This window comes from Puma concolor, chromosome E1, assembly GCF_028749965.1.
Source record: "Puma concolor isolate L17-30 chromosome E1, mPumCon1.1.hap2, whole genome shotgun sequence".
NCBI lineage: Eukaryota > Metazoa > Chordata > Mammalia > Carnivora > Felidae > Puma > Puma concolor.
Genome location: NC_141680.1, coordinates 478492 through 494120, shown reverse-complemented (window position 1 = coordinate 494120; position 15629 = coordinate 478492). Strand labels below are relative to the sequence as shown.

The 15629-nt window shown below is 52.9% G+C and overlaps 1 protein-coding gene and 3 long non-coding RNA genes across 10 annotated transcripts in view; 3 read left to right on the top strand and 1 right to left on the bottom strand.

Moving 5' to 3' along the window:
* ZZEF1 (zinc finger ZZ-type and EF-hand domain containing 1) overlaps positions 1-3610 on the top strand; it is a 104859-nt gene extending 101249 nt beyond the window's left edge. For all 4 annotated transcript variants that reach the window (XM_086685617.1, XM_086685616.1, XM_025920364.2 and 1 more), the window contains exon 55: positions 1223-3610. In XM_086685617.1, coding sequence (XP_086541743.1) covers positions 1223-1303 — 81 coding nt within the window. In that variant the 3' untranslated portion in view covers positions 1304-3610. The remainder of the gene's footprint in view (positions 1-1222) is intronic.
* Positions 3611-5787: 2177 nt separating this feature from the next.
* Positions 5788-8708, bottom strand: LOC147573946 (uncharacterized). The gene is made up of 3 exons (XR_015243775.1): positions 8375-8708; positions 6910-7181; positions 5788-6193 (listed from the first exon to the last, which is right to left on the bottom strand). It is a non-coding gene; the product is annotated as an uncharacterized LOC147573946 (long non-coding RNA).
* On the top strand, positions 8011-13954 carry LOC147573945 (uncharacterized). Of its 4 annotated transcripts, XR_015243767.1 has the most exons (6): positions 8011-8475; positions 8741-8868; positions 9432-9748; positions 10005-10146; positions 13134-13291; positions 13780-13954. It is a non-coding gene; the product is annotated as an uncharacterized LOC147573945 (long non-coding RNA). The 4 variants fall into 4 exon arrangements; XR_015243766.1 differs by lacking the exon at positions 8011-8475 and having other exon boundaries at positions 8536-8868; XR_015243769.1 differs by lacking the exons at positions 8011-8475; positions 9432-9748 and having other exon boundaries at positions 8540-8868.
* A 158-nt stretch (positions 13955-14112) lies between these two features.
* Positions 14113-14751, top strand: LOC147573944 (uncharacterized). The gene is made up of 2 exons (XR_015243670.1): positions 14113-14266; positions 14615-14751. It is a non-coding gene; the product is annotated as an uncharacterized LOC147573944 (long non-coding RNA).
* Positions 14752-15629: the final 878 nt, after the last annotated feature.

The following is a 15629-nucleotide window of genomic DNA, read 5'->3' as shown; positions in this document are numbered from 1 at the left end:
TGTTAACACGAGTAACACATTCTCTGCAAAACAGCTGTATGTTCCCAAACAAAACCATCCTTGAGGAGGCGGCTGTCGTCCATGCCCGCCAGACCTGCGTCCTGCTGCTGCAGCTGTGCTGTCCTGCACCGGCCTCTGGGAAACTCCCCACATGCTCCAGAGCATGAGGGTGGCAAGGCACATAATGTCTTAGCTCTTAGCATCACCACGCGGAGCCCGGAAAGGGTCTCGGGAACCCCCAGGCGCAGGCCGCATGTTGAGAACCTTAGACCCGCAGACCCCTTGAATATCACAGAGCATGTGGTCCAGCCCTACAGTGGACACAGGGGGACACTAAGGCTGAGAAGGGGGAGGTTTGCCCAGGGTCACGCTTGAGTGGTTGTCCAGCCCGAGCCCTGCACTCTGTTCCTGCAAGTCTGCTCGGTGAGCACACGATCCTCTCACAGGAAAGGGTCTTGCCTGCGGAGAAGCAGGAAGCCCCCGTCCACTTGGGGCGTCTGTACAAATTCTCCTGAGACCCGTAGGCACAGTAGAACCTCCGTCCCCTCCTAACAGGTGCCCGCCCCCACCGCCCCCAGTACCCCTGCTTTTGTGACACGCAGCGAAAATTTGAGATTTGACCATATGGCACCGAGCGCTCCATATATTCCTGTGGGCTCTTCCCTCTCACCTGCCCCTGTGCCCAGTGTCACCCTCGTCCTGACCCTCCCCACAGCACATCACTGTGCTGGACCAGGGCTCTGCCTCGTCCTCCCCCAGCTGCCTTCCGCTCCTGCTGCACGGAACCCGCACCACGGCCTCGGCCTGGCTCTAGGGCGTCCTCCTTCCCAGCAAGGACCCTTCCTACACTGTGGCCCAGCGCTGGCTGTCTGTTTCTTCCCTTCCGCACCTTTGTGCTCCTCCCTTTCCCTAAAGAGCTTGCCCAGACACCCCGTGGGCAGCATCCTCCGGGTCGACTGAGCCCACCAAGCATTGCACCCGCCCCTCTTACAGGGCAGTGATGCTCTTTCTACCCTATGTTTGGAGCTTCCGTGTGGTTGAGAGAATTTTTCTCTCTCTCCTCTAGACTGGTGCTCCGGGTGAGGGGAACCACATTTGCTTGTGTCTCCCTTGCCCCAGCCCCACCCCCAGTGCTCAGCTGAGGCTCTTGTTCAGTCCACACATAACGAGTGAGCAGTTGAATGGTTCTCAACATTGGCAGTGACCCTTTCTCCCTCCACAGGCTCTACAGAACATCGCTGCTATCAGCCTGGCCATCAACTACCCAAACAAGGCAACCCGCCTCTGGAATGTCAAGTGTTAGCCCTTGGTATGGTGTGCATGGACCTAGCTGATGTGTCCACACGGGTTTTAGAGCAGCCGTCTAAACTCATTCAGGGAAATGCCCATGCTGTAGCGTCCGGCCCCCCTTGAGCTCCCCCTTTGCTCCGAGTAGAATGCCAAGTAGTCACGCCTCCAAGAACTTGCCACGTCACAAGCTAGACACCTCCACACACCATAGCATATGAGAATGAGTATGAATAATTCAGAATTATTTGGGAGGGCAGGCAGGGGCCCTTGAGAAGGTTGTTCAGAGACCAGCCTGGAAAGGGTTCTGTCTCCGTCGAGCCGGAGCCGGTGGCTGAACGCGGCGTCTGCCCGGAGCTGCGTCCCTCAGCAAGACCTCCGGCAGCGGTGGCCTGGCCTGGGAGCTCTCCCTTTGCTCTTGCTTCTTGAGACTGGATGGTCCAAACCAAAGCTGATGAGAGCTCGTCCTGGCTGCCACCTGGCCCCCGAGCACCCACGCAGCTGCCCCGCAGAAGTCATCGGTGACAACAAGTGCCCTTGGAAACGGCCAGCGGGCCTCCCACGTGCATCACTCATGCACCGGTTCCAGCACATCTGCATTGAGTTGTTTCAACTTATTCCAGTTTCCACCTCACATTTTTAGAGCAGAACAACATGACTCCCTTGGAAGGCCCCACGGGAGGCCCAGCAGAATGGTCACGCAGGGGGATACCCTGTTTGTGGAAGCAACAAGTTGAGGAATTCTCTTTAGCTTCTGTACTTAAATACTTGAAGTGTTATCAGATGAGATCTTATTTTAGAAGTCAAAACAAAACAAAACAAAAAAAGACAAAAACCAAATAAACAAAAGACACATGATTTTATTTCTTCTCCGTGGTCATGGGCAGCCCAACGTGTCCGCCCCAGGGCCCCACCTGCTTCTTCGGCTGTCATTTGTCTGGCTGTGAGTGCGCCAGGTCTCGCGAATGCTGTTTTCCATTTTTCTTTTTATGATTGCGGTCTTGCCCTGAAGTGCCGACGATTCTCTTTGCAAAGCCATGCTTTGGAGCGTGAGGGCGGGGTGGGTACCTGGGCTGCGCGCAAGGCTCGGTGAAGAGCGCTTGGGGCCGTTGCCGTTTCAGGGCGGGCGTCCTGGCCTGAGCACGGCCTGCTGCGCGGGCCCCGGGGAAGGCCGAGGGGAGCAGGTCAGTGCTCCCATGGCCTCTGAAGCCCCCTTCGCAGGGTCTGCGGGGTCTGGGGTGGAGGGGCCCGAGAGTGCAGGTCCCACGAGTGTCTTCCTGCAGAAGCACTTTTGCCTTCTTGGTCAGGAGGCTGAGGGGCAGCAACCTCATGCAGCCTCAGAGTTGGATTCTCACTCAAGCCCCAAGCTACACGTTGAGCCAGCGTGTGGGGGACAGTTCAAAGGAGATGCAAACCGAGGGGCCCGTCCTGAAACTTGGTGACGTCAGGCCTGGGGCCCCGGGCTCGGTCTGCTCCCCCATGGTGTCGGGATGCAAGCTCTGGGCACTGCGGCTTGGAGGAAACCGTCCTCAGCTTTCAGAGAAGGCCCCACGCTCACTACCACCCAGGCCCAGGCCGGTCTCAGTGCAGAGGGGGGCCTGGAAGATGGACGAGACGGTGTGCTCGCCGCTTCGCCTCGCTGCCACCCACAGCCCTCGTGCCCCAGACCGACTGACCAAAGCAGGACAGATGGCGGGGCGGGTTCACACCTCCTGGTGTGGTCACTGCCAACCGTGTTCCCCCATCCTGCTGGGAGGCCCAACTGTGAGTAAATGCCGGCCCCTGCGCCGCCGGTCTCACGCCGCCCTTACGCCGCCCTTGCCGTTCTGGCCTCTCTGACTTTGCACGGAGTGAACCCGGGTTCTGCTTCGCACACAGCCGCTGCTCTCCCCCGCTCAGCCCGCCCCACCCATCTGGGCCCCTGGTCCCCACCGGCCCGCAGTGTCTGGAAGAACGGACACCACCGAGACCAGCCTGCCTTGATCCTTCTTGGAGGCAGAACTTCCAGGCAGGAGATAAAACTGGCAGGAATAAAGGTGTCGTGGAAACATGTGCCTGATTTATAAAGAGATTCTGACCCAAATCCTATATATTGTACAGACACTGTTCCTAAGGGGAGGAGTGACTTATTTTCATCATTGTTTTTAATTTGTTTTCTTACGGGTTTACGATTTTGAATTTTTCTTATTTGTTTGAAAGAAAGAATTTTGATTATATCAAGCTGAGTGATTTCAGCCTGTAAAAAGGATGTTGAGTTGTGGGTAAAATATGCAAATGAAGAGAAATATATTGTACAAATTCTATATAAAAAAGTGCAACTGTGTGTGGGGTTTTTCTTCCTTCTGTCTTTCTTGTGAGGATCATACTTGCAGCTTCTGCCCGGCCCAAAGGGATGGAATTGCTGGAATCTCAAGGACTTGTGGTTGACAGGAACCAAAGGTGTGAGACACAAGCCCGCTGCCCCAATCTAAGCGGGGACGCGGAGACTCCGAGCGCAGTGAAGCGAGGCTCTGATCAGCGTTCTTACAAGAGCGGGCTTCTGACGGACAGGCGAACTCCGAGCGGTGACAGCAGACGATTTATCTCCTAGCTGAAGTCCCTCCCCTGCTTCCTCATTGGCTGCGTGCTACAGAGGGTACAGCCTTACGCCGACGTGGCCTGAGCCCGCCCACGGGAGGCAAAAGGTAGTCTGATTAGAACAAGTGGACGTTCCCTGGGGCGACGCAGAGACGTCAGTTCGGTGGCACGTGCTCATTGCAAAGCCTTTGAAAAAGAATCCCGCCAAACGGAGGCTGGCGGGAGGGTGGGAGAATGAGGAAGTGAGGTGTCTAAGGGTTTGGGACCCCACTGTGGGAGTGGGGAGGTCCGTGCAGATTTCCAATAGGCTGGAAACTCCTGTTAACCAGATAGCCCAGCTTTTAGTTGGTACTTCTGGAAATGAATCATCTCCCTTAGTTCTCACAATCCCGCCTTTTCTAAGTTGATTCCATTTTCATTTATATTTCCTTTATTTTTGAGGTCTTGCTCAAACATGCTCAGGAAGTGTGGGCTTTCCTCACAGTCAGGTTTATCTTCCAATAATAATAGGTTATTTTGGACATAAGGCACAGACATTTGTTTCTTAAGAAGAACCTTACGCCCAAGGGGGTTTGCTGTGGTCAGATGCTCCCAGCATTTTTCCAAAATATGTGTTGTTGTTGTTGTTGTTTTTCCACCCAGGGGTCCCAGGTCCTAACCGTTCCTTCTCTGCCTACTGAATCTCATCTTTTCCTATCATATTCCCCACTTTGAATACATGACTCCTAACTGCCGTTAGGAATTGGGACAACGATCGATCTTAACTCCCTCCTGCTGAAAGGGGGCAATGACCGCGGTATGGCAGTCAGGGCAGGTTCCGAGGTCGATCCAGAGGTCCGAGATAACGGGAGGGTGTTTGGAACATCTGGGCTAGCAGAATTTTCTTGGAGGTCTTATTTTTCTGGCATATCATCGGCTTCTACAGATGACATACATAGAGTATTAGACTAACAAGCATTAATATTCCAAACGCAATGCCTCCTACGGAGGAGACCACACCATGGAAAGGAAAGATGCATTGTAGCCATCCCAAAAGTCCCTGACATGTCTGGTCATTTTTAAAAAAATGTAACCACAAGTTTTCCTCTCTCTTCCATATTTATTTGGATCTTGTGGTATTATTGGTTAGAATAATTAAGCAAGTTAACTAGTTTTTGGTTCTCGATCCTCGAATCTTCCTTTGGCCATCCAGTTTCCACAGGAACAAACTCCACGAGGACTATTTAACTTTACCTCTCCAATATCCAGGTTACTCTAAGTTCAGACAATTATTTATCCGTCCTGGAGCTAGTAGCACCGTCGTCCCTAATTCAGTCATAATGTCCCTTTCTAGCAAGGGAGTGGGGCTCTCTGACTTTATCAAAAAAGAGGGCGGAAAAAAAAAGTCTCCCCATATGCACCCCAGGGGCTGAGAGAAAAATTTAGTCATAAGTTTTCTGGAGACGCCTCTAAGAGTTACGCGGCATTTGGATGGTTGGCCGGGGAAAGGACGGAAAAGGCAGTTGAGTGTCAAGAAGGAACTCCAGCGGTTTTCCTTCCGTTTTCCAGAGTTACCCGAGGCTCTGGGTTTCAGTGGACAGTTGGTTCAGGGGGGCCACTGTGATGAGCCCCAGGACCGATCCGCTCCCTTCAGGGACACTGGGTATCTGAGCCCTTGCAGACTGAGGTCCCCGAGGGCATCCGGATCTCCAGTGACCGTCTCCACACAAGGGGCCTGGCTCACGGGGTTTCGACTTCGGTTGTCCCCTCTGAGAACACTTGTGTTTCCAGCGCCCTGAATGGCCTCGGATATGGCACTTGGTGCCAGGACCTTGGGAAGTCTGGTTCGACATAGGATGTAAGGCCGAGACTAAGGCCTTACATGTTTTAAAAATTATTTTTATTATTTATTTATTTATTTGAGAGAGAGAGAGAGAGGCAGAGTGTGAGTAGGGGAGAGGGAGGGGGGACAGAATCCGAAGCAGGCTCCAGGCTCTGAGCTGTCAGCACAAAGCCCAACTCAGGGCCCAAACCCACGAACCGCGAGATCATGACCTGAGCTGAAGTCGGACACTCAACCAACTGAGCCACCCAGGTGCCCCAGGTTTTTTTTTTTTTTAAGCCTTCTTTCCTGTTCCTGATTCTCCTCTTGATCTCGATAGTCATATATCCAATTGGCAGCTTGTAAAAGCTCCTCCAGGGTCTCTTCCGGACCAATAGCCAATTTTTGCAGCTTCCTTTGAATATCAGGGGCCAATTTTGTCTTTCGGACAGATTTGTCCTTTAGAATCTTCTCAGCTTCAGAGCGGGGAGGCCTTTCCAGGAAGGCCACCAGGCTCTTGTCCTATGTCTGTAAAATAGTGGCTAACTTAACATAATTTAAGGGTTTAACCTTAGACTTTAATTTCTCCAAAACACAAGCTTGGAAGTGGCAGCGATACCAATCCCCCAGCGGGATTAACATAGTCTCAGTTTGGATCTTGGGGTGGAACTGCCTGAAATCCAGTAGGGAACTGGGAGTTCCCTGAAGGACCTCCAGTCCCATGGTAATTAGTTAATGAGTTCCTCATCCCCACATCTCTCAGCTGCTGCCAGAACCCCACATTTCTCTGTCTCATTAAGAGTCTGATTCAACAAAAGCATTATATCTTTCCAGGTCAATTAAAAAACCTACCTAATATTCTGAAAAGCCTTTATATACTTATCCAGATCATCAGAAAATGTACCTAGATATCCTTTCGTCCATCTTAAATCTTACAGTGAAAAAAGTACTTGTAATCTTATCATGGTGGTGCCTCCCTGGGTTTCTCCTTCCGGCGCTCCAGCTTCTTGTAGGGGAAACACGCCTGCCACGCTACGGGGAGGGCCTGGGTAAGGTGGGCAGCAGGGAGCAGAAGTGCACGTTTGAGGTCTGGGTATTTGGATGGAGGACCCGAGGCAGAGGGAGGCTGAGGTGAAAGCCTTCGCTTCCTCCCTCTCTAGGTCTGCTTTGGGTACAGGCAAAGGGCCCTCAGTTGTTTACCCTCCTGATGACTGGACTTCAGAAAGGGTTGGCCTGACATCTACCTCGATTGTCTCTTAAGGCCCCCAAAACACTGAACATAGGGACTTCTCCCCATTTCCCCTCACATTTGCAGATCAAGTCCAATCGTAGGATGGCATTATAATCGGTATTTCCCTCTGGCGGCCAGGTTTCCTCCTCCAATTTGCCTTGGGGCCAAGCCTCGGGGCAAAAAGAAATTGAGTTGCTTCTTCTTCAGGGTTTGTGGATCAAAGTCATCCCAGTTTTTCAGAACGCGTCCCAAAGGGGTATTGGCCTTGGCTAGGGAATTGCCCATCTATAGGAAAAAGAGAAAAAGGCATCCCTTACAGCTGGCCAGGAGAAACCTCATCTTCTAACCCCGCATTTTGGCTGGCTACGGGATCAGCAGCCAGAAGCCCAGTCAGTCTCTCGAGCTGCTGGGAGTAGTTGCTCTTACCCAGGCTTGATCCTACTTCCGAGAGCTGACCTGGCCTTCCCTGATTTCTCCTACCTGTTTCCCGCCCACGGGACCTTGGGAGTATGGACTGTGACCATGAAAGACTCCCATGGTTGTTGAGGGATGCATTAATTTAACTTATCCCAATAGTAATTTATGTATCGATCATAATAAAACCATGCCTCTTTACAAATCTATTTTAAAAGGCTAGCGAAAACCATTGGCCCCCCACCCAAGGATAAATTGGCCATTGAAGGGGGGCTAAGAGGGCCAAAGTCGACATCTATTCCCCTGCCTTTTTTTCAGCAATGCCCACGTAAATATGTTCCAGCCATGTGGGTGTCCATTTCACAGTCACTAGATTGGTACAAGTTGGCATATACTGGGCTCAGTGTAGCAAAATGGCCCCATGTATCCCGGTAAAACCCTTCTCATATCTTAGTTACCCAACCCTCATATGGCACAGGCATCCATTCCTCTGCCTTGCAGAAACAACACAAATGTGGCACGTTTGGAGGCCGGCAGCAAGGACATTACCATCATCTCCCAGCCTTTGGATCAAAGGAGGGGCAATTTCAACCAAGGCTTGAGCAAATCAACTCAAAAGGGCATGCTGTCCTGCTCTTTTGGTTAAAATCATAGTTTTTTCCATCTTTTTGGGCAACAGAGGAAGAAAAAAAAACTTTATTATTTTTTTTCCAAAAGCAGACCAACAATCCAAGAAAACTTTGTCTTTTAACAGAGAGTATATCAGAATTTTAATCTTATACCAGTGGTTTCGCTGAAGTGAAACCAACCTGAGCATCTTATCAGGCATCTGAGTTATCACCACTAGTTTGTCACCTTAGCAACAGGAAAGTTCTAGAAGAGCCAGCCTTGTGGTATCTCCCCACAGAAAGGTTCTGTCTCCCAAATAGCAGAAGTGCTTCACCCCAACTACGCAGGCCACGGCTTGCAGGGCTCAGGGATGCCTCCAGCCAGCTGTGGCACCAGGGGCGAGTTCCCTGGCCAGCCAGGCCACCCCATAATGAAGATCAGATAGGGTCACTTACGTCATGAGCAAGGAAAGGGCCTGGCTGTGACAGGCTGTCTTAGGATTCACCATTGCCGTCCTGGACTGCTAGGCATGGAACATCGTGTGACCAACATGAAGGTGACCCACTCCACCCTCACACACTGTGCTGGGCGGGGGGTGGGGGGGTGGTTAGCCTCGGGGGTGACGGCCCTTCTGTGACACCAGCTTTGCTAGCAGCCCTCCAGGTATGTTCACACCCACAGCCGATGGTCGTGATGATGACATGAACATGCCCACACTCACAGAGGGCTTTGTGCCATTCAAAGATTCCAGGTCAGAATTCGAATTACAAGTGGCCACCTGTGTGATCAGCATTGTGACAAGCCATCCTGTGCCTTCTCAGTTCTTCTCCCAGCCTACTGATGGAGGGTCACGTTCCCCTCCCCCAGACAGCAGGATCCTGCCAGGAGCCCAGGCTCAGCAGAGACATCCTCACCATCCCCCATGTTGTCACCATGACAGCTCAGAGAGGTGGGTGTTGTCCTGTCCATTTTACAGACTGAAAATTTGAGTCTCAGGGCATTAGATCCTCCTTGTTGGCAGGAAACACAGTCTGGAATGATACCATGTCACCCCCTTCGCCAAAGACCATGACTAGAGACAGCAGACAGAATTCAGACTCTCCAGGGATGACCCACAGAGCACAGAGAAGAGCCATGCCAGCTTTCAGCTCCCAGTGCTAGGGGCACAGTATCATTGGTCAAATGTCTCCCCACTCCCACCGGGAGCCCAGCCCTCCACCTACTTCTGGAGGCCAGGAGAGGTGGTTGCCTCGGGGGCTGGGGAGAAACTGGACAGTGATCTGGCCAGTCGTCTGAACTAATATGTGGAGACAGAATAATCCCCCCAACAGGCATCTCTGGGGAGGACCTGCCAACCAGAGCTGGGGTGCACTTTGGATTTGGGGTGTGGGGTATAAGAGCTCCCTCTCTCGAGCTCTCCTATTTATAGTGGCAAGTTGGTAGTGATGGACACAGGGGTACCAGCCTTCCCTCCATCTGGTCCTCACTCTCTCTGCTGTTCCTCCCCCACAGAGCCCCAGTGACCTGTGTCACAATAGGATCTTGTAGACATGACTGTGACCTCCAAGCCTGGGTCATAAAAGACAATCACCCTGCCAGGCTGTCTCTGAGAGCAGCCAGCCACCATGCCCTGCAGATGCCCAAGCAGTCCTGTGGAGAGCCATGTATGGAGAGGAACCAGCCGTGTGAGGGATTGCCGGGGAAGGGAGTCTTCTGGCCTCAGTCACACCTTCAGATGAGACCACAGCCCCAAACACCCACCCAACTGCTCCCAAATTGCTGACCTCCAGAAACCAGGAGAGCTCATATGTGTTGATCGTTATACGACTGTAAGTCTTGGAGTACCTGGTTGGGTAGGAGGAGGCAGCTAGCAGTTCTGCCCCCTGATGATGAGACAGGACAATCATATTGTCACCTATATGCACCCCACACATGCACACAGAAGTTTTTAAATGGGACTGTACATCACCATATTTAAGCTAACACCAGCGGCTATCTTAAATAAATCCTAAAGTCTGCACAGCTAACACAAGAGGGAGGACATTGTGGAGGACACGATGTGTCTGGTGGTTCTCCTCCAAGCAGGAATTATGGACCCAAGACCTCTCTCCCCTGCTGGCTCTCCAATTCAGTCCGAAGATGGGGACAGAGACCACGGGAAGGTCACAGCACTTCTAAACCCTCTGGACTGGAAGTGGCACTTGCTGGACCCACTCATGTTCCACTGGTGAGAGAGGGGTGAGTGCTGAGGATGGGCTCCGGCCTGGGAGCCCCTGCCTGGCAATAGCACCATTCCGTAGAATCCGTGTCATTAGCTACCCATCTCTGCTGTGTTCCTATTCTCTTGCTTCTGAAAATTAGAAGCTGTGTTGTGGACATTGTGGCAGATAGACTTCAAGGTGCACCCAGATCTCTGCCTCCTGATATCCATGGGAACACAGCAGAGGTGATAACACATATGTGATTATGTCCCATAAGAGTGTCACAGTGTCTCCAGTAGACACATCCCCCAGGTGGCCTGAGGAAACCCGTGGCCATGCAGAGAGGGTCTGACCCACATGGAAACTGAGCAGCCTAAGGCCTGAGTGAGGAGGCAGGTCCTGCCTTGGGGGAGGCCTCAGATGGGACCCCAGCCCCAGCCCACACCTTCGTCTCAGGGGACCCAGCTGAGTTGCTCCCGGACTCCCGCCCACGGACACCATGAGATAGTAAATGTGCCTTGTTTCAAGCCCCTCTGCACGCACCCGTGTGCCCCCTACATGTATCCACTCACCCCAATGCCCCCCTTCCTGTACCCATCTTCCCCCCTGCACCCACCCGCCTACCGTCACTCCCCCTGCACGCACCCACCTGCCCACTTACATGCACCCAACCACCTTCACCTCCCTGCGCACACCCACATGCCCCCCCTCACCCACCTACCTCCCTCATGCACTGCCCTACCCCACTGCCCCTCTCTCCGCACCCACATGTCCCTGCATGCACCCCCACCTGCCCCCTGCCCCTCTGAACACACCCACTGGCCCCCTGCATGTACTCACTTTCCCCCCCTCACGCACACACCTGCCCCTCTGCACGCAGCCAGGGGCCTCTCTCTTACATTTTCCTGACATAAGCCAGGATGTATTTTTGGCTCCTGGGATATAGTCTCTGAGATGTTGGTCTCTTGTCTTCATGGTGTTGTCATTACTGAAATGAATTACTTTCTTGTGTCATTTCCACTCACATCTCTGCCTTTGGATTCTGTCGGCATCGAGTGCCCCCACCCGGGGCGCTGTTTGGTGACCCTGGATTGGAGATCTTGCCCCCCTTGGCCCTGTCACAGGACACTGAAAGTTGCAGGGGAGAGACGAGGCCGAGCCCTCCTGGGGAGACCTGGTGCACTGGCAGGGAAGAACCCTGGGCATCACCTCCCAGGGAGGAAGAAGTGGTGCCCACGCCTGCAGCAGGTGCGGCTGAGCCCCTGACGCCCTGAGAGACTGCACAAGACTGGTGCCAGGGAAGCTCTCACCCAAGTTGGAATATGAAGAGGAGAGTTCCCCTCGGAATCTTTCTGGATGCAGATCCTACATTGCTGGAGGTTTACCTCAGAAGAAACCCCAAGAATGGAACTTCTGACTTGTTGTCCTGTAATGTCCTCCCTGGAGGGAAGGTCTGCATGAGTGACAAGATGGTTCTTCCACGTGGCTGTGGGCAGCTGTGGGGCCTCCAGGCAGGTGCTGCTCTGCCCTCAGTGGTGCCCCTGCTCCGCGCCCGTCCTCCCTTCTCCTGGTGTCTGTGAAACAAGCAGAGAAATGGAAGAGCCGGTGAAACTTGGAAGAAGCCGTGTCCCTTTACGTGTTTGGGACCGTCAGACCTGACGCTCACGGGATCGCTATTGTGAGTGTGGGCAGAGGAAACACCCACGGGCACTAAAAGGCTGTTGGCACGAATCATTGCTAACAGTCACAGAATCTGCAGTTTCAGGGCCTGGATCAGGTTAGGGTTAGCCCTCCTGAGACACACCAACATGTCTAACGGCCCCTCTGCCCATAAAGGTTCACGGTGGCTGGGAAGTCACCGCTTCCACCCGACGGACGGCGATAGCACCTCTTGAACCCACCCGCTCAGAGCAGCCCAGGTGGCAGGGACCCGTTTCCAGCTTGGCCTCCCTACTCCACACAGCCCCTGCTCTCCAGCGTCTTCCCTGTTTCTGAGTCTCTCCTCGCTTTCTGTCTGCCTTTCCGTCCCCTGTCCCTAACTTCCTGCCGAGCATTCCTACAAGCCAACAGTTCAGCTCGGGCAGGGGGAGGTAGGTGGCCAGGAGAGGCTCGCCACACTCAATGAATTTCAGGACATTCTGGCTGTTTCCTCCCAGGCCAAAAAACTGCCCAGCTCCCTGGGAGCATCCTGGCTGTTTACTGGCCATGAGGGCACTGTTGAAATCATCATTATTTTCAAATAACAAGTATTGACGAGGATGTGGAGAAGAAGGAACCCTCCTGGTGGGAATGCAAACTGGTGTAGTCACTGTGGAGAACAGTATGAAGGGTCCTCAAAAAGTTAAAAATAGAACCACCCAATGGTTCATAATTCCACTCCTGGGGATTTACCCGAAGGGAAGGCAATCACTGTCTGGAAGAGATCTCCGCACCCCCACGTTCATGGCAGCATTGTTCACAATGGCCCATCATGGAAACAGGTTAAGTGTCCATCCAACGAGTGATGCCTTTATGAAGGAATATTGCTCAGCTGTAAAAAAGAACAGGCAGATGTGGAGGACGTTATGCTGAGTGAAATAAGCCAGACACACAAGGAAAAGGCTGCGTGGTCTCACTTACGTGTGGAGTCTGCTGAACAGGCAGAAGTCGAGTCTTACGTGTGTGGAGCCCCTGGCACCCCACTCAGGCCTGCCGGGGCCCAGGGAAATCAGCGGGGACCTGCTTACCAAGCACAGAATCGTGCAAAACAACACATGCCGTAGCCTCCATCTGGGCATCTCCGTGGTTTGGATGCAGTGGTGGGTGAGCCCAGCAAAGTCTAGTTCCGTGGTTCAACCTCAGCTGCCCTAGGCAGCATACATCCCTGTGGCTCTCTTGCCAGCCTTGCCCTCCCCAGAGAAGCTTCTGGATGTTGGGAGGGTGTCCTGAGGGTGGAGGGCCGGGCGATGGGTCTGCTCCCTTTGCTCCAACAGGGCCTTGGACCCCCAACAGCCCGAGATGATTCTCTTTGCAGTGGCCCCAGCAGCCCCCTGAGATGCAACGCAACGTCCTCGGTCAGCAGGGGCAGCCACTATAGTCCTCAGTGATCCAGCCCAGGGCCCATCAGCGCTGTGGCCGAGACTTGGGCTGCAGAGGCTGGAATGTGGCCTCTGAACAGCCTGCTGTGGATAGGTCAGGCCCTGTCTCTGTTTCTCTCTCTCAGTCTCTGTCTCTGTGTCTATCCCCCACGTGGTCTCTCTGCTGGGTGCCCTCACAGTCCAGCATGTCACATGGACACTACTTGAGCAGGTGTCCCAAGAGAAGCAGGTACAGCTGCACGGAGCCTCAGGAGTCCCATGGGCCACAGAGCCCACCTGGGGAACTGTGGGAGCCCAGGAAGAGGTCGACTGTCCAAAGCCCAACCCCCGACCACCCCAGGACACAGCTGCCTGGCCAGATCCCCTCCTGCCTGCAGGTGGCCTCCACAATCCTCAGGGTCGGTAGGCAGCTTCCCACCTCTCTTCCATCTGGATGTGACACCCTCCAGGTCCCTTGTCTTCCATGAGTATGCTGTTAGGTGTGGTGGTGGTGGTGGGGGTGTAGATATGGCTTCTAATTTCAAGCAGGGTCTATGTTCAGGGCTCCTAAATAAGTTCAAATCTCGATTCTGTTTGGATTAGAGAAGGAAGAACATGAAAACGTGAGCAATGAAGCCAACAATAACCCATCATTTAAATCCTGCTTCTCACACTTTGTCTTGGAAACAAAAGTGATCCAAGGAATTCATGCCCAGTCTCCACCCAACAGAACCCTGCTGAGGCATCGATGGCCTTGCAGATCCTCTCCAGCAGGTAAGATGAGGCCAGGTGGATGCAGGCAGGGCCGGCTGCAAGGACAGCTTCTCCAGGAGCTCCCCAAAGTGGGGATCAGCCCGCACATGGGACTTCCAGCTAATCTGGATCAGAACCCTGTGCCCATGTGTCTGAGGACTCATCTCCACCTATCTGCAGGGCCTCCCAGGCTGGTGTGGTTCCTCCACGAGAAGTGTGAAATCTTCTGTCACCATATACATTTGGGAAATGCCAGGAGCATCTCCTCGGGATTCAACCCCAAAACGGATGGGCATGTGCACTGGGCAGGACCGAGCAGCGGAAGCTGAGTGCCAATGTGAGTGTAAGTGGTCGGGCCACCTGGCAAGCATCTGGCAGCTTCCCCTGGAGGGAAGCACTCACCTGGCCTATTAACCGGGACAAATGAAAATACATGCCCCCCACCCCCGCCAAGGCCACCTGCCCCTGTTTGGACAATCACCTGTCTGGACAAGGAGGCCAACACATCCTGCATGTTGGGGGGGGGGGGGGGACTCAAGCCCCGGGGTGTCAAGGGCACAGCGCTGGCTGCCATCCGCCTCTGCCCACTGGGAATGCTCCGGGGAGGGGCCTCTAACCAGACTTGATAGAACATATAGACAGCACACTTTTGTGTGGACTCTTGACACTCAGAACCATGTCTCAGAGATTCATCTGTTTCCTGGCGTGGACCCTTCATTTTCTGTGGCTGAGTGGTATTCTACCATGTGAACACTCCGGGATTCCTTTGTCCGCTTGGATGGTTCTTAATTTGAGGTTACAATATAGCTGCTATGAACATTCTTTCTTTTTTTTTTTCAATATATGAAGTTTATTGTCAAATTGGTTTCCATACAACACCCAGCGCTCATCCCAAAAGGTGCCCTCCTCAATACCCATCGCCCACCCTTCCCTCCCTCCCACCCCCCATCAACCCTCAGTTTGTTCTGTTTTTAAGAGTCTCTTATGCTTTGGCTCTCTTCCACTCTAACCTCTTTTTTTCCTTCCCCTCCCCCATGGGTTTCTGTTAAGTTTCTCAGGATCCACATAAGAGTGAAACAATATGGTATCTGTCTTTCTCTGTATGGCTTATTTCACTTAGCATAACACTCTCCAGTTCCATCCACGTTGCTACAAAGGGCCATATTTCATTCTTTCTCATTGCCACGTAGTACTCCATTGTGTATATAAACCACAATTTCTTTATCCATTCATCAGTTGATGGACATTTAGGCTCTTTCCATAATTTGGCTATTGTTGAGAGTGCTGCTATAAACATTGGGGTACAAGTGCCCCTATGCATCAGCACTCCTGTATCCCTTGGGTAAATTCCTAGCAGTGCTATTGCTGGGTCATAGGGTAGGTATATTTTTAATTTTTTGAGGAACCTCCACACTGTTTTCCAGAGTGGCTGCACCAATTTGCGTTCCCACCAACAGTGCAAGAGGGTTCCCGTTTCTCCGTGCTATGAGCATTCTTGCACACGCCTTTTGGTGAACATCTGCCCTCAGTTTTGCTGGGTAAACACTCAGAAGAGGGACTGCCAGGTTAGAGGGCATGTGCCTGTCTGCCTCGAATGGTGCTGCTGAGCCGATTTCCAAAGCAGCTCTACCGTTTCTGGTCCCCACCAGCTGCTTCACATCCTGGCCAGCACGGAGTATTGTCAACTCCAGAATTCTAGT